The sequence below is a fragment of the Morchella sextelata genome (assembly GCF_020137385.1).
Source record: "Morchella sextelata strain SCLS chromosome Unknown scls_15, whole genome shotgun sequence".
NCBI classification, from domain to species: Eukaryota; Fungi; Ascomycota; class Pezizomycetes; order Pezizales; family Morchellaceae; genus Morchella; species Morchella sextelata.
Genome location: NW_025408630.1, coordinates 1,181,209 through 1,208,569, shown reverse-complemented (window position 1 = coordinate 1,208,569; position 27,361 = coordinate 1,181,209). Strand labels below are relative to the sequence as shown.

Here is a 27,361-nt window from a genome sequence, read left to right as displayed (position 1 = left end):
GGGGACGGTGTCGAATAGTGAAGGGCCCGCTGTGAAGAGAAATGGTGTCCTATCCGGGCTCCTATAAGATAGCTTGTGTTGGCTTTAGACATCGAGCTTTAAGACTCATCCTACTTTCAAAATGAATTAACAACATTATCCTACTTTCAACAGCGCAGAGTGAGTGATATTTCATGAGCCTAGAATATGTCATTGGCCTAGTGGGATGGTATGTCTATGCACGCGAGGATGTGCTAACTCTTAGAGGCGGAAGAGGCGAGGTGCTCCGTGGTGGTGTCGTTGGGGTCCGGCCTTTTTTGTATGGGGATTAAAAGTAAGGTTTTGCTATCATTTATTCCACCCCATCAATGAATTTACTGTGGCCTATTGACTCCCACAAAAAAGGGCCAGCATCAACAGTTTAAGGGATATATTACATCTGCATTCCCATAGTGAGGTTCGACTGCGCAAAGACTCGACACGACTTGGCACCGCGGCTGGAGGAGCTGTACTGCCGTCCGATAGACGACGTTGGCCACAGTATACCTACTTCCCTTCAATATTGCTGTAGATGCTGATGGCACTGCTTAATTCTACAGAGATATCATGTATCAAATTAACTAAACATACTACTAATACGTCTAATATATCGTATCATCTATTCCCACGGGACTTGCACCCACGGATCCCTCAGCATTTCCCCCGCAGTCTTTCTATCCCTCGGCCTATATTTCAGCATCTTCAGCAGGAAAGACTCAAAAGTTTGTACCTCCTCGTCCGTCATATCTGGCCGATACTCCTTGATCTTCCCTGCCAAACTCCGGGGCATGATGACGCGTGATGTCGCCATTTTTCCTGAGAGAGTTTCGATTAGCAGGCTACTGGATTAGAGCCAACGACGACCACAAGGAGGATGAACGTACCATCAGGGCCCAGGTAATCGAGCCGGTTTCTCCCCTCCCTCACGAGATCTTCAGGCAAGGGCCCGAAGAGAGCAATCATCTGTGCTATATGGTGCTCCTTTGCGTCTGGGGTGTCCAGCTGCTGCTCATTTACGTTCAATGCTACACCGCCAAAGAGTATATCTCCTGTCACCAGTTCATAGAACTATGTTTAGCGGTTAATTAATGCATAGGCCTCACTTTTCATCGACGAGGAGAGCCATACAATACATGCGGCATTCCATAAATCCACACTTGGGCCCCAATCGGCACCCAAGATGACTTCTGGCGCTCGGAGTGCTGCAGGTTGTATCCATTCTACGAGGTGCTTATCCACCCAGCAGGCTTATAAGAGAAAGGTCAGCTCACAAGCTTGGTATAAATGTAAAGTTTAGCTAGGGGGCTTCACTGACAGACGATGAAACCTGTGAGTTTGAACCGGAATTGGTTGGGATACTCTGGGAGCTCCGTGGGGATGTACTCTGACCTGACCAGATGACTGTCTCTGGACTGAACTTGAATGCCGCGGGCTTGTGTGGCTAACAAGTAATCCCGGATGACTTTCTCTGTATCATTGATATCCATAAGGATGTTGCGAGGCTTCAGGTCTACCGCCAGTAACTAGTTAGACCAGCTAGCAGACACAAAGGGGGGCGCAATGCAGACATACTGGTATGAATAACCCCACACCTTGTGTGCAAATAATCCAGCGCTTGCAACAATTGCCTTGCCAGCTCCTGCACAGCTCCCACTGGCAACTGGTAGTCTTCCAGCTTATTCGAGAGAACAAGAGCATCATGTCCCATTGGCTCAAAGGCCATGCATACATGATTTCCGTTTGGCCCACGATGCTCAAAGTTATCCAGCATGTGCAGGATGCGGCTATGACCGGGATGGCTCGGGTCCGCAGTCTTGATATGTTTGAGGATGGAGAGCTCGAGCACCTCTGGCTTGCCGCTGTAGCAAGAATCCTCGATGATCTTTAGGGCGACATGACGATCGGTGCTGGAAGATCTTTGTTAGCTACGAGGTTATTTATTATTGCTATACAGCATTTCCTGCACCAGGAAGCTATCGCTACTCCCTCCCCCCCCTCCCCCTTCCCCTCCCCTGTGGCACATCATTGAGCTAAACAAGGGTGGTTTGGCTTTACAGGGACACCTTGCGTTGCAACTTGCTTGATACAGGAAAATACCAGCACAATTATCATTTCAAGTCACGCCCCCACTCCACTCACTCGCTCTCTCACTCGCCCACTCACTCATTACATGTAGCTGTAAAGTACGCACCTCAAATCCTTCGCAAGCCACACCGTATAATACACGTCCCACCCCAACTTCCTCACCACCAGATACCGGTCGCCAATTTTATCGCCGAGCCGCGTCGGGTGGAACCCGCCCCGCCGATACATGCTCACCGGCTCCTCGTCCCATTTACTTTTAATTTTCGGGAACGGCAGCTGCTGCACCGACTTCACCTGCGTGGCCAGCCGCGACGGCGTGGTGGTGAAGCTGCGGCGGCCGCGGGATAGGTTGCGGAGGCCTGTGAGGCGGCAATGGGGCAGAGCCATTTATTTTTGCTTGGCCCAGCTGAGCGTTTTGGAAGGCGTACTTTTGCTGGCTGCTGGATGGCTTTTTTTTATTTGATTACTGCTGAGTAGAGCGCTGGTTTAGTTGGTTGGGTCGACGTTGGGGGGAGGGATAGCAGAACCCTAACCCTCTTGTGCCACGTTGTTGACGTGGGGTAAAGGTTTGCTTGTAGATGATTGGATGGTTGGATTAACTGCGTGGGGTGTTGAGGTGGTTGTTATTGGAGAAGTGGATAGAGGTTTGGTTAGCCAGTTGGGTTTTTATTGTTGAGATGCACTGCTTGTTCACGGAATATCATTCGTATGTAGCTAATTAGTTATTCTGTGAGTTGGTTCAGGGAGTTCATCACGTGTGGATAAATGAGCTTTCGACTTCATTATAAGGAAGTGGTATAGAATAGAAATACATGTGTACATACGCAAAACTTACTCTTCTGTTGTTTTCTGGTTTATATATAAAGAAAGAACATAAAGTACTATTCATCGGGTTATATGAGGCTCGCCCACCCTAGAAATTAGAGTACTCGCATCCTTGAATCCAAGCCCAGAGTCTTCGAGGACCAGGCGGTGTTATGAGTAGTGTGCACGCTGAGTATGTCACTTGCTATTGTATTGAACGGCCAGAAATTGATACTTGCGGTGCTGGCACCAAGATGTGCTGGAATCCTTAACCCTGTGAATGACAATGTCAATGTCAGCCTCTCTTGTAGAGAGTCAATAATGGTGTTGGTAATTTTAGCTAGAAATTATTGTTTAAAGATACAACTCGGATCGCGGAGCTACGTACTTAGTAGCGACTGACCAACTACTCCAGGCCCATGTACATATAGCTTTCTAAGTATTAATCTATGGATTATCTTTCCAATTTTCGCATTCGTCTAAACACAGATCGAACTACAAAAACATGCCGCAACTTCGAAAGACACAATGAACAGAACAGGTAGTGCATGATAAGATTGGATGAGATGGAGTTAATCTCTTTAACATATTGATCTCCAATGCGTGTGTCTTCTCCGGAATCCACCTCTTAACCTTAATTAAGCTTTGCTCCGTACCTGCATGGATGGATGGGTGGGTGGATCAGATACGCGCCGTGTGCGCTACCTCTCAGACATAAGTTATACTCCCACTGTGGCGTGATGCCAAGAGATTACGAGTGAAGCGCGTGACGAGCTGACAAGCACAACCTCTCACTCGGATCCGACCAACACCAGTCACGGTGGATTATTTCATCCATGTTGAGATCCTCGTGGTATGAGTATTTATTAGGGCTTCGGCTCTCTGGGCCTGTTCGGCTTTGAGTCAGTTCAGGACCGGGGTTGACGAGGTCAGTCAATATCACGCACCCGGCCGTCTGCACCGGTGCCAGAGGTGCAATGTATGGTAACGTAAGTGTTGAGATATTTTCTGTTCTGACAGCTCCCTCGTGTCAACTGTTTCGTCGACATCGTCATCTGCATTATGTTCCTACCGGATAATTCCCGAAACCCGATCATGGTAATATGTTTTTTATTTAATTGATTCATCTCAAGCCGGAAGTTAAGATATGGCGAATTCTGCTCTCTTGGCTATGGAATGAGAGCTCACGCTCCACCATTCTTTGCTGATGTGCATACATACATAAAAGCTGCATTCCAGTGTCTAAGTCGGCGATTAAGTACGCAATAATTACTTGCCTGTGCAGGGTACAAGCCTCCTACGTAGACGCTTTCATGAATCATGAATCATGATGATTGTTTTTTTCGGTTCATATCGAAAATGAGTGATCGCACGGGTCGGAGATGAATATTATTTTGTTGTTGTTATTATGGCTTATGCACGTATCAATCAACCGCAAGGCATGTGTCGTGTTTTCCGATCCCTGTGTAACTCCAGCCCAGAATGCCACGCGGAATTCAGCTGGATTCAAGCTCACGCTGGCAGCATGGCTCCGGCTCCGGCGTACTAAGTCGAATACTGTCACATCTCCTATCCAGTAGAATGCCGTCCCCTGAGTCGCCCCAGCGCGGATGCTCCAATAGGGCGCTAATCGTGGTTAGTGCAGATCCGAGAATCCCAGCCACCCCCAGCTCCAATCCCGATGTCTCGGTTGTTGCCGCTAGGCCTTTTGTACCCCTGACGATCCGGATGTAGGACAGCAACCTTATATGATTCAGGAAAGCCAAATCCAACAGTTAGGGTCCTCCGGCCGAACAGAGCATCGTTCCGTAGGCGTCATGGTCGCGGAGCTTCAAAAAAGCCCCGATTCTGTTTTGGTAAATGTTTGCCCGGCGCTTTTCGGCCAAGTCGGTTCTCGACTATCGATCTAGAGTAGTTATGCAGGTTGGAATTAGAGACAGAGTTCGAATCATGGAGATATTAAGGGAATAGAGAGATAGAGTATCTAGTTAGGGATTGCAACAAATCTTGGAGATTCTCACGGCTCTGCCTTGAGATTCGATCCATAAATACTGCCTCTATACCCCTCGATTTTGACTCTCATCCTCATCATCATCTTCACGAATATCAATCAAGAAGCCTCATACTCAACTCAACAACTACCACTTCTTCAATCCCCCAAACAATATTCAAGATGCAGATCTCCGCTCTCCTCCTCACTATCGCCGCGGCCGCTGTCGCCAACGCCCAGACCAACTCTGACGGGACCTTCTCCGACACAAATGCCTTTGGAGGCCCTGTCACCACCGACCTGACCAAGTGCGGTGAGATCCTACCTACCACCAACTATGTCGCTCCCGAAGTTTTCTCTGTAAGTTTCCTCCTTTAGTGAAGAGAAGAACAACAATAAAAGATCTAATTGTCCCAATAGGCCGAGACCTGTCTTCAGAAGTTTGACTGCTATGATGTGAACTACGGATACAAGTCAGTGAGAGATGGTCACTCGAACTACAGAGATATTCCTGCCCCTGTTTCTCAGGCTGTCTCTGATTGCGACCACTGCCTGTAAGTGCCCTTCTACCACTACCTCATCTTCCCTCGTGGCATTACTAACAACGTCACAGTGCCAAAGCTTGGCATGGCTGCCCGAACACTCAGGGTTTCCCGGTTGAAGGAATGAACACCGCAGATAGGGAGTGTGTCGAGAAGAGCTACAAGGAGTGCAAGCCATCAGACCCTCTCACTGATGAGGCGTTCAAGTGGGAGCCAGTTATTGCCCCCATCGAAGATGAGGCGGGCCACAGGACCGGTATGTCGGTCGAGGAGGGAAGCACTGCTTAAATGAGATATATGATATATATGGCGGAGCGGTTTAATGTTTAATATATTATTATGTGTAGCTTTATAAAGCAGACATTTTAACATCCATGAGAATTTCCGAGTGATTGCAAGTGATTTGAATGTTGATGGCCATCTTCCACATGCGGTAATACCAGTGTTGCACAGCTTACTACACAATGTCATGGTAGCGGCTACCCCTTGCATAATTATATAATGTGTCAATACTTCAGAGTACCTATGGCGCGAGAAGGCATAGGGGGTAGGTGTGTCAACTTCAGAGGAACCTTTTTTGTATGGGAATTAGAGAAAATTCCACCGTTAGGCTAGGCGCTAGTACCATTATGTGAGTAGATCTCCCAACTTCTATAGATTGATTGGCTGCAAACGCCGAAGTTTACACACCTACCCACCATAGCTTCTCGAGCCATATGTACCAAAATTTTCAGTGGGGGCCAAAAGCCACACCAGATTTGGGCGTGACAAGATAATGGATAAGAGAAAGTCTGTTCCCACTACATGTAGCCAGGGTAGCCCACTTGACCTCAACGCGAAGGATACAGACAACCGGTGGGTTGGCTCTTGGAGCCACTTGAGCAGGTGAATACATTCACTCGTTATTTTCTGACGCCTTTGACGAGTATTTCGAGATGAACCTCATCACGCAGGGGGAAGCTGAGGTGCATGTTGTGCAGCAGTGGAACAGGGAGTGGATCCGCGATTCACGCGCTCCGAGGGAATTAAATTCCTATTATCAACAGTCTTTATTATCCCATATCAAAATATATGTGTGTAGCCACTTAGTAGCAGAACAGGTATGCCGTCGTTGGTGGATGGTAGTTTGTGGAGGTCGGGTTTATTGGAAGAGATGAAATGTCAAGTGGTTTAAGGTCTGTTCTATCTATGCATGCACCGTTCCGTCGGCAAGACACTTAAGCATTGCGCCTGGGTACAGCTCAAAGTGCTGAGTGATTCTTCATGATCTGGTTCTCACCCCATGTAGGCGACAACCGCGCATAAAGCACCCAATAGACACCTCCCCGTACGTTCAGCAAGGGCAAGATGTAGGTGTGTAAACCAATCAATCTATAGAAATTGGGAGATCTACTCCCATAGTGGTACTAGCGCCTAGCCTAATGGTGGGATTTTCTCTAATTCCCACACAAAAAAGGTTCCTCTGAAGTTGACACACCCACCCCCTATGCCTTCTCGAAACCACAGTCTGGTATGTAGAATGCACAAGTCACGAGCCTCCCCTACTTTCTAAGGTCTTCTTTTTCCCCACATGGCCCCCTATCGAGGTTATCGTGCATCTTATCGATTCGCACTGAAAATTACTTAAATGAACACCCAGTGCCGATACGTACGTGTGCGAGCGTTGCGCTACCAAGCTTTTTTCTTCCCTCGCGCTCCACAAACATAACGACTAGACTTCCTCTAAAAGAACGAAAATGCAGATCACATATTCTGTTGTCGCTTTTGTTATGGCTATTGCTTGTACCAACGCTGCTCTCGTCGCAAATGCTAACGCGGTACCGGTCACCACGTTTGCTGGGCCCCTGACCCTTGATGTAACTACCCTTTCCCCTAGTGGTACTTACATCTCTGGGCATGAAGACGCAGCGCTAATTGGTGCGTTGGGAACAAACAGTTTGATACCTGCATCACTTTGGAGCAGAGATTAACGGACATTGCACGGGCAAGCTGGGCGGAAGGAGAGTTGTTGGCGAAATGCCAAAGTTGCTTGTAAGTCTTGGTCTTTTTTCTTCCTTACCACTGATGTTGGGACTGACTTGAATGTAGCAACCAGGGCTTTATGGAGTACTGTGATAAACCCGAGAACACGGCTGGGAGGCATGGGAGAATTACGAATATACCAGAGAGCTCGAAGGAGTGCTACCGAAAGATGTTTGCTGGGTGTGAAGCGTGACGCCAGCCCTGGGGACATCATGAGACTAAATATTTTTGTAATAATAATAATAATAATTTTGGGTCTAACAGAATACTATGGGATTCATCCGAAGAGATTCATAGTGCGACTGTTAATTGTCTGACTACTACCATTTGGAGAACCATCTGTTTAATTTGCTGTGAATCAGATATTAAGTTTAGGGAGATAATTTTCGAACGAGAACACTGTCCAGGGGTAACGTACTCACGATAACTTCAGCCTCCTATCCTCACTTATTCTTCGATCGCGCGACTTTAGAATTGCTTTTTAGAATTCTACCATGGTTTATCGCGCTCTCTATCGCTATATATCAATCACCGGGCCGTGGCAGTTCTGATATATTGACTCGCTCAGAGTTGGTATACTCTTACTGTAGTTGATTCCACGGATTCAGGCTCGAGTTGTACGGACTGCATAGAATCTCACTCGATATTCAGTGTTACAGTCCCTGGTTGTGCCCTACAACGGTTCCAACCGTACAGGGCCATAAACAGCACAGGGCATGATGGATCCTACCGCGATTCGAATTGCTAATTACCAGTTTGTGAAATAATTGCTCAATATTGCAGCGATACGAGGATGACGTTTGTGTATTTATCGCTAATTGTCAAAACAGAGTTTCGTACAACTTTCATCCGGAATATTCCATTCAACTCACCGCTACAGAGCCTGCTGTAACCAACCTTCGTACCTACTGTAGAGTCCCTTGATTTCGAAGGACTAGTGTTAGAATCTGTTAGAATCTTAGTCACCCTCCTTGTTCTGGTGAGTGAACGAAAGAAAAGCAACAAAGCTTCTCTCTTGCACATGCCGTTTCTATCGATAGTCGACTCGCATCAAAAGAAAACCTGGGGTGAAAAGCGAAGGGATAAGCAACATCTAGAACAAAACAAGTTCTTTTGGCACGGGTCGGAGATGAGAGGTTAGACCATCAACGCTAGCGCTTTGTGTGTGATGTAGATCCGCAAGGCACTAGCCGATCTGGGACATCCCGGCTATGCGTGTCTGAGCTTGTCAACGACACCACAGAACATTTGGTGGAGCTTGCCAAACGTGGTGTTCCTGACGATCGCGGGGCAAGACATTCACTCGTTACTCTAACCTCCCCCCTTATGATAAACGCCCCCTATTGCTAAAGGATGGCGACGGCGAGAGGCCTTCCGCTAAAAAAAAAAGGTACGGGCCAAGCCTGAGGAGAGAAAGAAAATAGAGTTGTTGCGGGTCCACCCGGTGCTCGATTCGAAAAGAGCTTCGGCAAGCTAGAGCTCAGATCATACTGGGATCAAGCTTCATAAGACGAGTTGCATTTGGGGATAGCTAGGGTTACTCGGGTCCGGAACAGGAAATATTCTACACCACGGGGCGTAGCAAATGTTTGTGGTGATGTAGCAGTCGGCAATGACCGCCGGGACGGGTTATGATTCAGGCGTTGATTTCCGAACCGGGAATTGCTTTAGGGAATCTCGTACAAACGGAGGTCTTTCCTTGAGAAGATTGTAAATGGGCGAGATCGACTTCATAGGGGGCAAGATTGTGAGAAGAATCGAGTGGATAAATACCACCAGTGTCGCCCACAACTGACAATTCTCATCTTCATCAACTTCCTTCAGTCTCAAGAAGCAAAGTACCAGATCAATTACCCTCTTTTTTAAACAGTTCCTTTCAAACAACACACTCCTTCAAAATGCAGTTCAAGAACATCATTCTTTCCGCCGCCCTCTTGGCTATGGTCAGCGCTGCTCCTATCGGGGACGTTCCTTCTACTGAGGCTGTTCATAACGATGCCACTGGTACTGCCGCTGAACATGCTGCCGCTCAACCTGTTACTACCAAGGACTTCGCTGCTCCCGAGTTTAACGTGAGTATATTTATAATATCCGTTCAATGAAAAATCAAACAGAAGGTTAAATAACAATCATTTTCCAGTACAAAAACTGTGCCGACATCCACAAGCAAGTCGAGGAGGGATCTTTCGCCACGCCTGATCCTACCAACCAGCATGAGGCTTTCATCAATAAATGCAACAGCTGCTTGTACGTTATCTCCACTTGCAATAGTTTCAATAGTTACTTATTACTAACATCTGTTTAGAGAATCCTTTGGTAAGAATTCCGCCTGGTACAGCGTGCCAGAGAGTAGTCCGGAGTTCCAGGATTTGGAGAATGAGTTCGCGATGTGCAAAGCAGAAGGCGGTCTCGATGCCAGAGATACCGTCAGCGGTGTCCCCACGACTGTCGAGGCCCCCAAGGCCGAGGTCCCCAAGGCCGAAGCCCCTAAGGCCGACCCCAAGGTCGAAGTCCCCAAGGGAGTCAATGCCAACGATGTTGCCGGTACCGCCGAGACCCCATCCGTCAGTACTATCAAGAACCCTGCTACAGTTCCCGAGATCAAGAATCCTTCAGCTTAAATAGATGTGTGATGTGGTGGTGGATGGTGGATGGTGGTCGTGGTGGTGGATTAGTTTAATATTTTAATACCTAATAAACTTTTGTATGAAAGGATAGCTAGCTGCATCGCGACTTGATTGTGACTTGATAAATGTGTGTGATGTTTTGATGATCGTGATTGTAGTACACCCTGTAGAGCGAAAGCTTTTGGCTAGTGCTGTATCGTGTCGAGACTTGTCTCCAGCTAGGGTTTTGAGGTTTAATTAACTATGCTTGATATATAAAGTTGATTTAGCCTGCGCTTGCCCCGCTATGGAAGATCAGCCTTTTTGTTATTGAAATATTAAACTGAACTTGACGCCTTGATCATGATAACATACAACGTTCAGAGTATGGGGGTTGAACGGCTATAGCGAGTATACAGGTAGCGGAGCCACATATTGCGTGTATGATCGTACACGGGTCTGTCACCAAAGGCTCATGGCTGGGGTTACCTAGGATAGATTTCGAAGGTGTTTCGCTCCCCGCGGGGGGGTGCGTGGGAGATATCGACGTCGACATAGCTGGCAGGAGTACTAGCTGCCCTCGAGTTGGGCCTAAACCACATGTATGGATCCGTGTATGGTTGCTAAGAGGATATGATCAGTGCGCGGCTCTAGTGAGCGCTTAGAGTCGGTGGGAAGGATTGGCTCTCGGGGTTTTGATATTGCCATCCGTAGGCATATCATTCTCATAGTCGAGCTTCTCTAGGTGGAGGTTTACCAGGAAGGCTCTAGACTGGTGGGAACAAGGAAGCGCACACAGGGAACTATACCGAGTGATATTCTGTGATTATTATATTGAGGGAACATCCACGAGCGGTCCGAGGGGTTTTGTTCCTTCCAAACTAGTAGCTTTAGCTACTGTAGCTGTTAGGACATTGCGGTATACATCGCTTGGTTCTAGCACGTACTACATAGAGTACATGTAGTTTTTCTGTCCCCACCCAACAGGAGGTTCTCACGTCTGCAGTCTGTTTCAGATCCTCCAACCATTCTTTATGGCCCTCCACACCACCAACTCCCATTTATTTCATAGCTTACTAGAATACCTAATCAAATTCCACCATCTCAACCCACATTCGCATTCCAATCTCTCTTGGGACATTCACATTCCATCACTCGCGGTGCTTACTAACCCACCAAACCCGCTGCCACAGCAACGCGCACCCGTTGTACAACCCCTGTATTTGTTTTGCACCTCTCACGACTTCCAACACCATCGCGCTCACAATAGGCCTCCCACGAGAGTTACTCACCGCACGCAATGGATCCCCGCGATCTCAAACAGGCCGCAAAACTCATCAATAACCAGCTAGCGTCACGTGGGCTTCTTCGAGGCGGAAAATCAATCCCATTCCACAAGCCGTCCGAGGATGACACCACTCCCGCAAAGATCATCAACATCATCCATGAGCTCATTGCTCGGCGAGATGTGGAGGAGGAGGAGCGGGAGTCGTTGGCGATGACACTGAGGTCGCTAAGAGCTCAGGAGACGAAGCAGGCAGAAGTTATTGTACGGTTAACCCTTTTTTTCTCATCTGTTTTTCTACCTTCTTTTTTTTTTCTCGGGTAAAGCGTGGCTGGAGCTAACGGGTGGATAAAATTTACAGGAATCTCTGAAGGCAAAAAATGCAGACCTAGCACGGCGAAACGGACTACTCGAGTCAGCATCCCGTTCGTTCGACCATACGCTCAGAACATCGGAGGCTGCGCAACGGACACTCCGCGATGAGGCAACCCGAATAAAGACAGTCCTAGGGCAGGTGCGTACGCAATGCGCAAACGACATCCGAAAACGTGATGTCCAGATCACGAAGCTGAAGGAACGACTCACGGACACTCGGCCACGGGGACAACGCGCCCAACTTGCCAGCTGCACAATTATCAATCCTGCCAACCTCGATGCCTCTTCCCGGGCGGAAGAGGAGACGTCCAATATTGCACAGGAGACGGCGGACTTCCTTACTAACCTGAGTCAGAATTTGGCGGACGAAAACGATAATCTTATTGCCCTCGTCCGAACTACCCTCTCTACGCTCAAAGCGATCCAGGGCCTACCAGATGATGATCATTTTGCTCAAGAGGAGGACCAGGATGAGGAGCGGCCGGTGGTGGCCCTGCCGGCTGACTTTGACAAGTTCACGACAGAGTTGGACCAGGTTCTGTTTAGCCTTAAGGAGATGCTCAATCAGCCCAACTACGTTCCACTCGAGGACCTGGCCGAGAAGGAAGCCGAGATTACGAGATTGGTAGCCAAGAACGAGATGCTTGAAACAGAGTGGAAGAAAGCTATCGCTTTAGTCGATGAGTGGAATAGGACACTGAGCCGCGGCTTCACCCAAGGAGTTGGCGGGGAGCAACGAGAGAAGGCGCTGGTACAGTCAGAGGACATATTAAAGAATAGCCCAAAGAAGGTTGGCAGCCCAAGGAGATCGGTCATGGAAGTCTTCAAGGAAAGAGGCATGGACGAAGAAGAGTATGAAGAAGAGGAAGAGATGAACGAGGGAATGAGGGCTGTACTGTCAATGGTACAGGAGGAAGATGAAGAAGACGAGGAGGAGGAGCAACAGATGGAACCAGTGGCCGAGGAAGTGGAGGAAGAGGTGCAGGCTGAAGAGGAAGAAGCAGAAGTGGAGGCTGAAAAGGAAATGGACGAGGAAGTGGACGAAGAAGCGGAGCATGAACCAGAGCCCGCAGTTGAGGAAATAGAGCAAGAGGCGCATGAGGGGCATGAGGGGCATGAGGGGCGTGAGGGGCATGAGGGGCGTGAGGGGCATGAGGGGCATGAGGGGCATGAGGGGCATGAGGAACAAGAGGAACTAGAGGTCGAACAAACAGAAGACCAGGAAGAAACGGGGATCTATCAGCAAACCTCACAAATTGAGGAGTTCATCGACGAGGAGGCCACACAAGAGGTGGTCGTAGTCCAATCCCCCATCAAGTCTTCAAAGAACCGGTCTAAACGTAGATCAAGATCCACGCCTACGCCTACGCTCACGCCCGAACCCCAGCCTACCTCAGCCAGCAAGCGTAAGTCCTCGAATGCAAAGGACATCCCCTTCCGTCAGCTCTTTGAAGACAGAGAAATTGCCACAAAGTCCCCCTCAATGGTTCCCAAGCCTACAACTAGGAGGAGAGGGTCTACTCTTACAGCCCTTGACGAGCCTGAGGAAATCGCCGAGGTACCAGCCAAGAAGGGACGAAGAAAGTCACGAAAGGAGGAAGCCACTCTCCCTGAAGAGGAGGTTCCTCCTCTTCCTGCTGTGTCTAAGTCGACAGCCAAATCCAAGACACCAGCATTGTCTAAGGCACCGGTATTATCCAAGACGCCGGTACTGTCCAAAACACCGGTACTGTCCAAAACACCGGTACTGTCCAAGACCCCAGCAGTGTCCAAGACGCCGTCCAGGAAGAGTCCACGAAAAAAGGCTACACGAGTCACTCCCGAGTTAGATGCCAGTGCCCGCCAACTTGTGCAGGAGGAATTGCAGGCTACCCCCGCTCGCGTCCTCGAAATTAAAAAGAACACCACCAATAGAAGGACCAGGAGCACGAGTCTAGCTGCAGAGGCAGAGAAAGCGCAGACCGATGCCGAGGACTCAACCAGCGGCCAGGATGCCCCCAAAAGTAGAAGCAGAAGGCAGACTAGGAGAACCGTTGCGGAAGAAGTCACGATGGTAGGAGAGACAACAGAGATATCAGCCCTTGAGTCAATCATGGTTGAAGACTCGGCTCCAAAATTGAAGCTGCGACCAAGAGCTTCGAGGAACAGAAAGGAGCCCGAGCCCGAGCCCGAAGTCGAAGATCTGGATATACTGTTGAGCAAAGCCATCCGCGACGAATCAGAAGCGCCCGAACCCGCGCCCGAGCCCGTACCAAAGCGGAGCGTCCGAGGAAGAAAGAAGGCTACTGAAGCTGATACAACGGTCGAAGCCACTATGCTCGAAGACACCTTCGAAGAAGCCTCCAAGAAGTCTGATCTCCGGCGCCGCTCCTCACGGCATAAAAAACCTGCCGAAACTGAGAACATGCTCGCTGAGCTCAGCGCTCCCGAACCCGTCCACTACCAAGAGATCCCCAACGCAGTGCAAGTTGTTGCCATGCGTGACGGTTCAGCAGAGGAGGGAGCGGAGGAGGAGAAGGAAGGAGCAGGAGGGGCGAAGCTGAGCCGGGCGAGAAGAAAGTCGCTGCGGAATGTGAGTTCTTTGATTTCCTTCTTCTCCTCCCTTGATGGGAAGAGGTAAACGTAGACTACTAATGTGTGCGTGTGTATTTTTGTTATATAGCGTGATAAATATCCCCGTGATGGTCAAGGAAATGTAGCCGAGCCGGTGCCTGTACCGGTGGAGGCCTCGCCGAGCGTGCCAAAGAGGAAGAGAAAGAGTACTGCGGACCGCGAAGGGCAGCAGGGACTGAGGACAAGCCCGAGAAAGAGGGTGGCAAGGAGTGTGGATGTATAAGTCTTACATTTTCTATCTTTTTCCCTTCTTTTCAATTGTTTCATCATGTCTTCTTCTTTCTTTTTTTGTACGAGATGCCCTTTTTTATTTGGGACGGATGCTACCTTTTTTTATCTCTCATTTCCGGTTCGTGATTTTTTCTTTTTCTTTTTTTCCTTGTGGGTCCTGATCAAGTTTGTTTCTTCACATATATCTTTATTTTGGAGTAAGCATATGGTTAATGGCGTTTTTTTGAAAGGGATTGATTGCGTGGTGGGAGGGGGAACTTGTACAAATTTTGGGGGCAATCCAGCATTTTGAGGTTGTGTCGTTATTTGATATTATTGTTTTGTATATTACGAGGATCTAATATCATTGGCAACTTCGAATCTCATGATGCGGTATGTTGGTACGAGTGGTGATGTGGGCGAGGTGGGGAAAGCATCCCTCTGTCCGCCTGAAAAAGAAGCCAGACTGGAAGGCTGGGGGGGCTTGCATACGTGTACCGTCCCAGAGAGCAAGTTGTTCACTGACTGTAACTACATATAATTGATTGATTGATAATTCATTAATTGACTGTAACTACATGTACATATAAGAGAGACCTTCTCCTACTCTTGCTTTGCAATTGCTTCAATCCATCAGTTCGTATACACGATAGATTCTGTTCTTCTGTTCCCTTCTACTCCAAGACCATTCCCGATAAAACCAAATCTTTAGTCGATATCACAGTTACTATCAACTAGCTTTATTTTATGGATAGGATATAGCAATAAATAACATCGAGTGACACCCTATGTAGGTACTAGCTCAACAACCAAACCTCAAAGCTTCGCCCTCAACTTCACACTATCTCTCTTATCCCCTTCATCGTCTTGCTCCTTTACTGTCAGATCTGGAAACTCCGCCGGCATGATCCTCCTCGGCGTGCTCCCTGGCACCAGCGCATATCCCGAGAAGTCAGTCACGCCCTTGTGACGCCTCAGAAAGTCTTCATCCGTGTCTAATAGCCCGTTGACTACCTTCGTCGGCGCCTCCAGCATTGCCAGCATCGCATCCGAGAATATCGTCTCCAGCACACACATCAAATTAGCACCCTTCACCCCCTCTCCCATGAAGCAGAAAAGAAACAACATACCGGGCTCCTCAAGTCCCGTAACTCAACCCCCTCAGTCGCCCCACTCCTGATCGCAGCCGCTGGCCAAATACTCGTGATGGCCATCTCGGTCCTCCCCTGCGCCTCCCACTCCATCGCCAGCCCCTTCGTCAGCACGCTCATGCCCACTTTTCCGATCGCGTACGCCGTCTTCCCGCGGAAGAAGCGAGAATATATCGGCGGGGATACGACAATAACGCGTGCGCGCCATCCTTGCGACTCGAATACGGGCAGGAGCGTTTGTATGAGCTTGTAGAGGCCCTCGGGGTTGATGCGTTGCAGCAGCTGGAACCGCTTCAAGGGCGTGGTAGAGATGGGGCCCCACCAGATGGCGCCGGAATTATAAATTACGGTGTCGATGCGGCCGAGCTTCTAGTGTGTGTTAATGTGGGTTGAACGGTAGATGCAGGAGAGGTAGGCACAGAGAGTGTTGTGGAGACGAGCGCCTCGATGCTCTCGATATGCTGCACGTCCACAGGGATAGCGAGAGCCTTCCCGCCATGGAGCTCTGTGATCTCGCGCGCGACCGTCGTGATCGTGGACTAATATATCCCTCGGGCCTATTAGCTACGGACTGACTACGAATTGAAGATGAAGAGTAGATTGGCGGAGTCACGCACATCTCTCGAGTTCGGGTCCGGCGGGAATGGCTTTGTCCCATCATCATCAGACGTACTCTTGGCCGATACAACAACTTTTATTATCACGAGTGTCAATGATCAGGACACCTCATTTGCGAGCAGGGTAGTGCACACCCGTGTAGCCAGCTTTGCTGAGGTCAATTGCGACCTGGCGACCGATGCCGCGGGAGGCGCCGATGACAAGGGCGACTTTGGGGGTTGGTTGGGCCATGATGGTAATTTAACAAGCTCTGGGGCAATTGAGCTTGAGGTCGAGGTTGATGTGGATAGGAATGATTCTTTGGCCGAGATATTATGTAGCTGGAGTGTGAGGTTACACAGATCTACGGGGCCTCGGTTCGGCTCTGGATCAGTAATAGCACATGAGCTAAGGCTTGTGAGATATTGATTGGGACCGAGTGATAGTCTGTGGTGAGGGACCGCCGCATTGGGGCCTTAACCATACCCCATAAGATTGGTATTCGGACGGTATTGAGTTCTTGGGCGGATAAAGAATACTGCCATGGCGTCGTGAGGTACTGCTACTACAAACTACTAGCTACTAATTATTCATTACTATCTACTATTTCTACTTGCTACTATTTGTTAGTGGCTACTGTTTGTTACTACTAAGCTACTATTTATTACTCACGACCATTTATTACTAACTAGCTATAGAAATATCAATGTATCTTCTTCCTACTCTCACCAATTCAATATCGTGGTGAAACGTCGCCCTTATTTATAACTATGGAACAATAAGAACCGCTTCCTAAAGCATTATGATATCTCCCTGTGGATATATGTTAGTCTTCAGCTTTGGAATTTCTGGGGGGTTGGTAAGAGCGCAATAATATTCTGGTCATGCTGTTACAGTGGAGTTCTGAAGACTCCTGCCGGAGATACGGTGCAGAGCAGAAGATTCCCAGAGCTCTCTCTCGGCTCCAGGTGTTCGTTCCAATACTATTTACAATAGTAATCACGGGCTCAGTGGTGGTACTCTACTCATGTGCTGCAGATCTGCAGGGTCCACTTAAGCCTCGGCTGCACCTCAGCTTTACTAATCCCGGCCAGACTAACCGAGCTCTAAGTTCCAAAGCTCACGAAGCAACAATTAGCTATGTACATGTCCTTCTAGGTATTCCCATATAACCTCTTAACCACAACCTCAGGTCCTCAATTCATTACACCATCTGCACAACTATGTCGCCAAAGATCACCTGCTACTTGGACTGCGGTACCCCCCCCTCCCCTCACCTACATACCTACCTACCTCACCTACTAACGCTTCTTCCCAGTATCTCCATACTCCTACTTCGCCTTTACCCACCTCCTCAAGCACCAGGCCACTCTCACCGCGCACAACATCGAACTAGACTTCATTCCCATCTTCCTCGGCGGCATCAACGCCGGCAGCGGGAACCAGCCGCCATGGATGGTCCCCGCCAAAGCCGCCTACTCCAACGTCGATCTCCAGCATGCAAAGCGCTACTTCGGCCTCCCAAACCTCATCAAGCGCCCCAGCGTCTTCCCCACTAATACCCTCCGCGTACCCCCCCCCCCCCCCCCTCTTTTATTTTTTTCCCCTCCAACCTCTCACCTTGAACCCTAAGCTAACCTAGCCCCCACAACAGCCCCAGCGCGGCCTCGTCTACATCAAAGCGCACCACCCTACCGTCTACCACGAAGCCTTCCGCCTCGCCTGGGTAGCACTCTGGGAAAACGACACCGACATCTCCCAGCCCACGCTACTCTCCACTGTCTGGGCGCCGCTATTCCCCGCCGCGGGCGAGCTGGAAAAGGTGCTGCAGGCGGCGGAGGATCCCAGGTGGAAGAAGGGACTGCAGGATAATACAAAGGAGGCGCTAGAGTGCGGGGCGTTTGGCGCGCCGTGGTTTGTGGTGACGAATTCGAAGGGGGAGAGGAGTGTGTTTTTTGGTAGCGATAGGTTCCATTATATGTTTGCGTTTCTGGGACTGCCGGAGGGGGAGAGTGTGGGGGTGGTAGGAGAGAAGGCGAAGTTATAGTAGATTAGTGGTTGGGTACATGTAGAATATGGGTATTTGTAGGCTTTCCGTGATGTTTGTAGAGAGGCATATGAATACACTGGATGTTTCGGCCCCCAAAGGTAGTTACTGCCTACAAGTATTGTAGCTGGCTTGTGGCTTATGCTTTAACCCCCACTCCAAAGCAGTGGGCATTATCAGCTTGATTGATATCACCATCATATCTGCACTGATCCTGTGAAATACGGCACTTGAATCGTTGAACCCCCCTCCCCCATTGCTGTTCCCAAACTATATACACCCAATACCAATACCCTAATCTCCAAATCTATATTCACCAGTACAGAAAACCAATCGATCAAATCACCGGCAAAGGTCTTATATACCACAAGATCCAAAGAGTTCGGGCCGTCAAGCATATACCTCAGCATTGTTCACACCGCCCACACCTACCAGCAGAAGGAGGAGTAGAATGAATTAACCCAATGCGTCACAAATCCTATTTGCGGAAGGAGGCGAACAGGATTAAGTCGGACGTGATATAATATAGCTTTTTGAGCCTTAGAGAAAAAGAAGATAGAGACTATGGTAGGTAAGGGTTAACCAAGTGTCTGTTACAAAAAAGTGAATCCATTATCACCGAAGTACAGCACCCCCCATTGAAGGCCTTCCACAATTATTGAATACCCATAATCCAAAGTATATATAAACTCGCGGCCGCGAGGTAGGTGGGCACCCCCAGTACCTACACCTACCTACGTACCGAGTTTCGAAATTAATGAATTAAACAAAAAAAAAAAAAGAAATACCGAGTTTCGAAATTTTCTTTACATACAGTTCACGATTCCCGGTTTCAAAGTTTACACTGTATTTATAAGCTTACACTGTACATGTATTTATAAGCTAACACTGTATTTATAAGCTTACATCGTATTTACAAGTTTACAAGTTTATGACTCCTGGCCATTCCCCAAGAGTCAAGTGTGCCAGCCCTTATACCGGTGGGTATACTCTAATTCTAATCCAAAGGTTCTGTTTAGATTCGCTTCAAACCATGAATCATGATCTAGCCCGTATTCGCTGGTGGATGGATGACCTTGAGGGTCGGTCCTAAACGTGGCCTAGCTGGGGGTGTAATTCTGGTAGATGGGAGATATATGCAAAACAATTAACATGTAGCCGGGAGATGCAGCCGGATGGGGCATGCACATAAAATAAATTTTCACTCGAGAGAGAGAGAGATGATGAGTGATCAATTCACTATCCCCCAAAGTCCAAGGTGGGAAACGAATCTACCACCTTATGGGAGGTTGTTTTACTTAATTACTTGAATAATAGGCTAGTGTTCATTACACTAAGGCATGGTGATAGGTTTCGGTTCGTTTTTCACTTGAGCCAGCCGATGTAGGGTTAGGTGTATACACTACATGCAGTCCTAAAGTACTCGGGACAGGCAAAAGGTATATAATTACAACTTGTCTGACCTTATTTTTATCTCGAAAAATGCATTTTCAAAAACACTGTATTATGTAATCGATTATATAATCGCTTATATAATCCGATTATATAATTTGCAGGGATGTTGTGCACAAAGTAGCAAAAGCTGGCGTATATACGCCAGAGTACCTACATACCTATTGTTACGGTTGCTGTAAAATTTATCGGTAAAGAAGGTTACCACAAAAGTGGGCGGTCGCACCCTTTAATATATACTACCCCCTTACGCCCATCCACCCCTAACCCTCCAGAATATTCTACTACCTACCTTCGGTTGCCACCTGCGCCCAGATACCTAGTTTTAGTAGAAATTAACGCGACCATTGACGACTAGAAACCTGCATATACTGCCCGCTGCTATTCGCCTACCCCGAATACTCGGGTCCGTGGTTTAAGAGCTAGATCAACCCACAAACCAATGGGTTAGGGTTCCAGCACGCCCACAGCCTATCACGTGAAACCACAAGCCCGCCCAACGACTACTTCACAAGCGATCACTCACCGCCCGTGCCAAGAGCCCATGACCAACCCTCTCGAGCCTTACTCTGATGACCTCGATTCCAGGCAGGCAGGAATGACGTACCCTTACCCTAGCTTGCTACGCTACTTACCCTTACCCTTCCTTACCCGGGTCGGTCGGCGGCCAGCTGGCATGTCAGCATTCCTCTGGGTGTAACTAGAGCAAGCAACTACAGGGATCGGATCTGGATATAGGCAGCCCTAACTAAAAGCACACGGCGACGTTCCAATTGGAAGAATAGAAACGTGGAATAGAGTGGAGCTGGAAGTTGTAAATATATATCTGAGTGGGATCGGTTGTGCGGTGCTGGGTTATTGGGTGGTGCACATGATGATAAGGTAAGATCTTGTTTTGGGCAGCTTTTCAGCCTTGGGTTTGGATATCATGCAAGCTGGATGATCGACATGGTAGTGTATCCTCGTCTTTGGGAAATAGGGTCGACTTTTTTTTACTCGATTCTACTATTTAGTGAATAGCCCAGGCCTAGCTAGGCTGGGTAGAGTAGATCTCGCTCTCCTGCGCTGCACGCAAATATATATTAGTCACTAGCTTGGGTACATGTAGCTATCTCGCTCTATTTATACCGCACGTAAGGCCAAAACAGGTGCTCGTACTCGCTTCCCCCCCGCAAATATCCCTGTGCCTACTTACCTACCTCAGCCCAGAAAAGAATGCATACAAAACTCATAGCCAATGATTGCTCTACCAATTTTTTTCGACTCACTTGAGCGAAAACAATATTTGCCAAAAGCCCGCGATAGCCCCATTCCGATACGGGGCTGAAGGGTTTAGGCGTACGCGCTATACGTGGTCCTGCATACCGACCGCGCGACATTCAAGACATCGCACAATCGGGCAATATGTATGTAGATACTGTGGTGTTGATATCGATATCTCCTATTAGTCTCCTAGCTAAGAGCTCGAGCACACATATATATATATGCTGCCTGTTTGTCACTCTGTCTATCAATTTGTCTGCTAAGCTGTCAGTTTGTGAATAAAAACCACCCCACAACCACACCCCCCCAAAACACTCATCAAAAATGCAGCTCACGACCATACTCCTCCTCTCTCTCGCCGCGCTCATCAATGCTGCTCCAGCACCAGTACCAGCACCGGCCGATAGTGCACAGGCCTTGAGCGTATGCCTTCCTCTTCTGTCCCTGGGGTGAAGCACTCGCTGATATAATTGATAGTATACGAGCTGTTTGACCGTGTCCTACGACACGCCGCAGGGGATCGCGTTCTACAGGATTGACAGCAACGACTCGACAAAGTTTGCGGCGAACTGCAAGAAGTGCATGTATGTTTATTCTTCTCTCTCTTTCCCCTTTCTTCTAGTTGGATATATGCTGATGGGTTTTATGCACGCAGTGGTACGACGACGGGATGTGGGACCACTGATACAGCCTGCAAAGATAGCAAGTTTAATGAGTGTGCAAAGACCTTGTAGAGATAGGAGGCATACGGTTGGGGGCGTTGATATTTGGAGGGAAGGAGAAGGAGGACTATTCTTACGTACACACGCATGGAGCGGACCATCTAGACCGTATTTTTTTGTGTTGTCTTTTGTTTTTAGGATAATTGTAATTGTGAAAGAACGTTAATGGAAGTGCACTTGTCGCGGTATGTAAATCTGGTTTGTTTTGGGGCCGAGATCATAGTGAAGAAGTGGATGCAGGTCGAGTTTCGGGTAAGATTAAGTGCACATTTCTGTGCACACTGAACAAGACGACATTTGGTTATCGAATTAACTGGCTACTTTAATATTCTTCTCAGAATCCTACATCGGATCCTTCAAGAGGAGCAAGCTAGGGCGTACTTTGTGACGATCGCGAGACGGATACTTTACTAACGATGAGCTGGACGGCATCTGGTTGTTGGAAAAATGGATGGAGTTGACTGCTCTTAATCGAAGTTTTCTCTAAGGATACATGTAGCCACCTGGAAAAGTTATTTTTGCCACAGAGGAGGCACTTCGAGATGGATCCAGCTTGCTGGCTCTTCCCTTCGTCGGCTAGTACTTGGTTTGTTTATCTGACCACCTATTGCTAGTCCATTATTCCACCACCACTCCCTGTGAGCTATCCCGGTAGGATTGTTAGAGAATTCTCATGAGACATTGGCTAGAACAAATTACAGAGCAAAGCCAACATAGAGACACTTTCAAAGCACGAGCTCAATCACCGCCACAGCACTGGGCAGGAAGCCCTCTCGTCACAATAACTAAAACCTCTCCTGTGTAATCTGGTGGGGAGGTTTGTGTACATAGGCCTCATGGACCTGTATCTAGATGGGAAAAAGTCATTCGTCCTTCCTGTCCTTCTGGTCCGGATCCTGCTGGATCACAATACTCATAACTCTACTTAGGCTAGTATCTAAACCTTACGTATACATTTCTGGTATTCGATCTCATGGTATATAGCCAGGCGATAAAGAGTCTTTCCCCACGTAAGCTCCTGTACAGACTCAAGTGGAACCGTGAGGGCTTGGGCGCATGCAACGGCTTCCCTCTGGCTTCCTAATGGTGATGATCGTGGCAGGACGTGTGTACCTATCATCGAATGGTGAGTTCGATCCATCTACGAGGAATCACAGCTCTAGGCATTAGATTTTTCAGTGGGTTCTTTCCCAAACCCAATCGTTTTGGGAGTCACAGCAGAGTTCTGGGCACGATAATCGCAAATCGCAAAACGGGGGGTACGAGGTCAGGTCTTTAGGTGCTTGCATGTCTACGTGACAAATCGACCTCTCTAAAGACGAAAGGGCATTACAGTCGACCCACATAAGCTTGAAAGTTAAAGTTTTGATACGGGCTTGGTACTAAGGTTTGGTAAATTACACCCATATCCCCACCTAACCCTGACCGGTCCTCCCTCCCTCCGCACGCAACATAAAAGAAAAAATGAAAAGGATATAAATCCACGTTCAAAGGATTCATACAAAAAATGAACAAAAAAACTCTCTATGTATCATGGATCATTCACTATAGAGGTCTTCCTACAGATTGAATATACCGGCGGCACATATTCCAGATTCACAAAATATCACTCGCTCCCTCTCTCTGCCAAGATTTACGTGCTATCACCACCAACACTCATTATGTTCCTGTGCTTTAGTAGAAATGTTTGGATGTACAAATCTCTAACCCATCTATAGTTACCCTTCGTTGTTGTGATTGATCGTGGACACAGGTGGGCTTCATCATGAGCTCTCACTCGACCTTGGAGACTGCTGGACTGATATATAGATGTTCTCCATAACAGGATAAAGCCCTGATCGGCTCTTGTACGGCTTTAATGGGTGAATATGATTGACCTTGCGAGAGTGCTTGCTATATCGTTAGTTATTCCAACAACAGGGGCGCTTTGTATTGGCATAGGACTTGGGTGGGTATTCTGTACCTTTGCTCATAAAAGGAGCACATCTCATCTTAAGATTCCAAAGAATGTGTATATATTAGCATGAAATATGGTCCGAAGCCTCTCTTTTCTGTGATATCTAAGTTATTCTACAACTGGGCTCAAAGCCCAAAACAAGCCAAGAAGCGCGGGAAAAATCATTACTATTATGAACCCCCTATCCCATAAAACTTTTGCTATATACAAGATAAACACAAACCAAACCCTCAAACGCACTACATCTCCTCCTCCACGCCCCCATCCCCAGCAATCTCCACCTTCCTCTTCCTATCCGCCCTCAACTTATGCAGCGCCACCGCGCCCGTCTGCCTCGCCACCTTCTCCCCCATCCTCTCAATCTCCTCCTCCGCATCCGCCGCCTCCTGCGCCGCATACTCCAGCACCAGCCTCCTGCCCAACAAATGCGTATCCTTCAGCGCCTCCATCGCGCCCTCCGCCTCCCGACTCGTCACAAACTCCGCAAACGCAAAACCCCTCGTCGCGCCACCAAACTTCTTTGGCACGCGCACGGTGCGTAGCGTCCCGTAGTGGCCAAATAGCGCGCGGATGTCCTTCTTGCTGGCCTCGAAGGGCAGGTTCTTGATGATGATCTTTGTGCGCTTGCTGGCGTCCTTCTTTGCCGTGTCGGCCTTCTTGCGCTCGGCGGCGGCGTCGAGGCCCTTGTGCGAGGCTTTGATGAGCAGCTTGTGGCCCTCGAGGACGAAGCCGTCCATTGCGGAGAGGGCGGCCTCGGCCGCGGCTTTGGTGCGGAACTCGACGAAGCCGAAGCCCATTGAGAGAACCTGGCCGGGCTTCTTGGGGTCCGTCTTGGTCTTGACGCGCGCGGACATGAAGCCGTCGATGGGGCGGAACGTGTCTGCGAGGAGGGCGCTAGTTGTTGAGAAGTTGAGGTTGCGGACGAAGAGGGTTGAGGTGTCGGCGGATGCGTCTTCGGTGCTGAGGAGGTCGCCGGCGGATAGTTTTGCGTCCTTGGCGGCGGAGGAGATTGCGGCTGCGGCGGCGAGCTGCGTGGCGTTGGGGTTGGATTGCGTGGGGTCGAAAGAGGCGGTGAAGAGGCCGCGGGGAGCCTTCTCGAGGAAGAGGACGCTGTCTTTGAAGCGGCGGTAGGCGAGGCCTGCGAATGCGACGCGGGCGGCGGGGGCGGCAAGGAATTCTGCGATTGCGATGGTGCCGGAGGGGGGCATGAGGACGCGGCCGAGCTGGCCGAACTCGGAGAGCATTTTGCGGAGCTCGTCGATCTTGGTGCCGTAGGGGAAGTTCTTGATGAGGATGACTTTGTCATCGCGGTCCTTCTTGTTGAATGTGTTGAGGTCGATGCCCTGAGCGCGGAAGTAGGCCTTGGTCTCCTGGATGACGTGGGTTTCGGCGTGGGCCTGGCGCACGGCGGCGTCGGAGGAGGTGGGGTCGAGGAGCTCGGCTTTGGGCACGCCGAGGCGGTCGGCGACGGAGGACATGACGGCGTCGGCGCTCATGTACATGCTGTTCCAGTTGAACTGAGATGTTGCGGCACCGGCTTTCTTCTTAAGCTCGCGTTGCTTTTTGAGAGGGAGCTTGGAGAGGGCGTATTCGTCGAGGCGGTTCTCACGCTTCGGGGCTGAGGGGAGGATGTGTAGGAGGCGGCCTTGGAAGATCTTGCGGTCAAGGTGCTTGAAGGCTTCGACGGCGTCGATAGGATTTGTGTATTGGACGTAGGCAAAGCCTTTGGAGGCGTTGGTTTTGTTATCAATTGGGAGATGCACCTGATGGTTGTTAGCTGCTGGGAAAAATGATTTGGCGATCATTGGTCGTAGATCAATCATTGACCGCAACCGCCCCAAAAGTGGAAATCTTACCTCTTCCAAATCGCCGTGCTCTTTGAAATGTTCCCGAAGATCATCTTCGGTAACCGAATATGATAAATTCCGTAGGAATAGTCGCCCGCTCTTGGATATCGTCTCAAAGGCGGCTTCTTCCTCGGTTGTGCCTTTCTCCTCTTCCTCTGATTCTTCGGCTTTAGCGGGTTCAGTCATTTCCTCGTCAATGCCTTTCCATTCCTCGGATTCGCTCTGTGCGGCCGGAGCTCTTAGTGGGGGCGCCTGGGTAGTTGTAGTATCGTTTAGCGACACTCTCGCGATCTCCGCATCCACATCGTCCGTCAGATCCAACAATCGGCTCGTCTTGGACCTCAACCAGTCCGCATCCGACACTGGTGCTGCCGGTTCCGCCTCTACCGCCTCAGTCTCCTTCGTTTCCCCAGCACCACCCATCTCCACATCCTCCTGCGGCCTGCTCTCCGGCGCCTTTTCCTTCGGCTCCTTCTTCTCCTTCTTCTTGACCGGAATACTCTCATATTCATCGTCGCTCTCTCCCGCCTCTACCACCGCAACAGTATCCATTGCCGGCGCCGCCGCGCCCTGTCCAAATGTCGTCAGATCCTCATTCGCCCACGTCTTGGACTTGGATGCTGGCGCCATTGCCTCCAAGAACTCCTTCAGCTTTGGGTCCTCCGGCGCCGGCGCCGTCTCTTCGCCTCTCTTCCGCTTTGCGCCGTCCGTCTTAGCAGCGGCGGCGGCCTCCTGTGCTTCATGTTTACGCTTGTACGCTGTAGACCCGGGGGTATGCTTACTCCACGCTCTCGGGAGCTCTGCGTCTGCGACCTATTATTGTTGCACAATTAGTGTTAGTGGGGGAAGGAAGGTGGGTGGGAGAGGGAGGTGGAGGTGGCGTACAGGGCGCGCGAGCTCAACCCAGATGCGAGACATGCGGATAAAGGTCTTGTTAAAGTATTTTACGGCGCGCTCGGCCTCGGCGTTCGTCTTGTAGCCCACATACCCAATGCGGCGGGACGGGATCAGCTTGGTGTCTGTTATTGCGTCGGGCGACTGCGCGGAGAAGTGGGCGCGGAAGTCGGACTCGGTGAAGGTGGGGGGGAGGCCGCGGACAAAGATACGTGTTGACCTGTTGTTGTGTGTGTGTGAGTTGCTTGCTGCTGCCGCAGAACGGGTGGGAGAGGGAGGGATCGTGGGGAAGGAAGCTTACATTTCCGGGCAGATTTGGGGGGGGGGGGGGGGGAGGGAGAGAGGGTGGTGGTGGTTTTGAAGAGGGTCAATTGGGAATGGGTCTGTCTGTCTGTCTGTGATGTGCTGAGATTTGGGGCCTTTAATGGTGGTTTGGATGAAATTTTTGTGGTGGTGGTTTAGTTTGGAACCTGGGCTGGCTGGCTGGCTGGTCGATCAATGAATGAACGCAGTGGTTGGTGGTTGGATGCGAATACTTTTTTTTTGTGGTTTTCCTCAAGCATGGATTTTTTTTTTAGAGTGAGGCTGCATGATAAGCACCGGGTTACGTAATTCCCCATGGCCAATCCCTCGTCTGCGCATGCATGGCCTGTTAACAAAGGAACTTGCGAGAATCTCAGGGGGAGCGAGTGAGCGGGCAGACCAGAGAGCAGAGAGGGCGAGAGAGAGAGGTGATATGGCGAATTCAACACCGAGAGCAGAGTAAATAATATAATCCCCATCAGTAGAGCAGAGGGCCTGGATTAATTGGCCCCGAAGAAAAGAAAGAACGGAACAGTGATGTGCTGCATATAACATGGTGCTACTAGGGGGGGAGAGGG

General features: G+C 49.4%; 9 protein-coding genes across 9 annotated transcripts; 6 read left to right on the top strand and 3 right to left on the bottom strand.

Moving 5' to 3' along the window:
• Nucleotides 1-637: 637 nt before the first annotated feature.
• On the bottom strand, nucleotides 638-2,490 carry H6S33_003607 (uncharacterized protein; the record flags this gene model as incomplete). The annotated part of the gene is made up of 6 exons (XM_044834967.1): nucleotides 638-834; nucleotides 903-1,086; nucleotides 1,147-1,265; nucleotides 1,334-1,528; nucleotides 1,591-1,925; nucleotides 2,210-2,490. The coding sequence occupies 6 exons, from the start codon at nucleotides 2,488-2,490 to the stop codon at nucleotides 638-640; spliced, it is 1,311 nt and encodes a 436-aa protein (XP_044691968.1).
• Nucleotides 2,491-5,080: 2,590 nt separating this feature from the next.
• H6S33_003606 (uncharacterized protein) lies at nucleotides 5,081-5,727 on the top strand (the record flags this gene model as incomplete). Its single annotated transcript, XM_044834966.1, has 3 exons — nucleotides 5,081-5,257; nucleotides 5,318-5,451; nucleotides 5,511-5,727. 3 exons carry the CDS (start codon nucleotides 5,081-5,083, stop codon nucleotides 5,725-5,727), a joined length of 528 nt encoding a protein of 175 aa, XP_044691967.1.
• A 1,448-nt stretch (nucleotides 5,728-7,175) lies between these two features.
• H6S33_003605 (uncharacterized protein) lies at nucleotides 7,176-7,654 on the top strand (the record flags this gene model as incomplete). Its single annotated transcript, XM_044834965.1, has 3 exons — nucleotides 7,176-7,295; nucleotides 7,376-7,470; nucleotides 7,528-7,654. 3 exons carry the CDS (start codon nucleotides 7,176-7,178, stop codon nucleotides 7,652-7,654), a joined length of 342 nt encoding a protein of 113 aa, XP_044691966.1.
• Nucleotides 7,655-9,359: 1,705 nt separating this feature from the next.
• H6S33_003604 (uncharacterized protein) lies at nucleotides 9,360-10,082 on the top strand (the record flags this gene model as incomplete). Its single annotated transcript, XM_044834964.1, has 3 exons — nucleotides 9,360-9,533; nucleotides 9,602-9,708; nucleotides 9,767-10,082. The coding sequence occupies 3 exons, from the start codon at nucleotides 9,360-9,362 to the stop codon at nucleotides 10,080-10,082; spliced, it is 597 nt and encodes a 198-aa protein (XP_044691965.1).
• A 1,285-nt stretch (nucleotides 10,083-11,367) lies between these two features.
• On the top strand, nucleotides 11,368-14,563 carry H6S33_003603 (uncharacterized protein; the record flags this gene model as incomplete). The annotated part of the gene is made up of 3 exons (XM_044834963.1): nucleotides 11,368-11,616; nucleotides 11,714-14,299; nucleotides 14,390-14,563. The coding sequence occupies 3 exons, from the start codon at nucleotides 11,368-11,370 to the stop codon at nucleotides 14,561-14,563; spliced, it is 3,009 nt and encodes a 1,002-aa protein (XP_044691964.1).
• Nucleotides 14,564-15,366: 803 nt separating this feature from the next.
• Nucleotides 15,367-16,550, bottom strand: H6S33_003602 (uncharacterized protein; the record flags this gene model as incomplete). Its single annotated transcript, XM_044834961.1, has 5 exons — nucleotides 15,367-15,612; nucleotides 15,681-16,070; nucleotides 16,121-16,240; nucleotides 16,319-16,392; nucleotides 16,454-16,550. The coding sequence occupies 5 exons, from the start codon at nucleotides 16,548-16,550 to the stop codon at nucleotides 15,367-15,369; spliced, it is 927 nt and encodes a 308-aa protein (XP_044691963.1).
• A 971-nt stretch (nucleotides 16,551-17,521) lies between these two features.
• H6S33_003601 (uncharacterized protein) lies at nucleotides 17,522-18,345 on the top strand (the record flags this gene model as incomplete). Its single annotated transcript, XM_044834960.1, has 3 exons — nucleotides 17,522-17,555; nucleotides 17,617-17,867; nucleotides 17,953-18,345. 3 exons carry the CDS (start codon nucleotides 17,522-17,524, stop codon nucleotides 18,343-18,345), a joined length of 678 nt encoding a protein of 225 aa, XP_044691962.1.
• Nucleotides 18,346-21,384: 3,039 nt separating this feature from the next.
• On the top strand, nucleotides 21,385-21,794 carry H6S33_003600 (uncharacterized protein; the record flags this gene model as incomplete). The annotated part of the gene is made up of 3 exons (XM_044834959.1): nucleotides 21,385-21,483; nucleotides 21,538-21,644; nucleotides 21,716-21,794. The coding sequence occupies 3 exons, from the start codon at nucleotides 21,385-21,387 to the stop codon at nucleotides 21,792-21,794; spliced, it is 285 nt and encodes a 94-aa protein (XP_044691961.1).
• Nucleotides 21,795-23,978: 2,184 nt separating this feature from the next.
• Nucleotides 23,979-27,126, bottom strand: H6S33_003599 (uncharacterized protein; the record flags this gene model as incomplete). The annotated part of the gene is made up of 4 exons (XM_044834958.1): nucleotides 23,979-25,502; nucleotides 25,596-26,399; nucleotides 26,472-26,700; nucleotides 27,089-27,126. The coding sequence occupies 4 exons, from the start codon at nucleotides 27,124-27,126 to the stop codon at nucleotides 23,979-23,981; spliced, it is 2,595 nt and encodes an 864-aa protein (XP_044691960.1).
• Nucleotides 27,127-27,361: the final 235 nt, after the last annotated feature.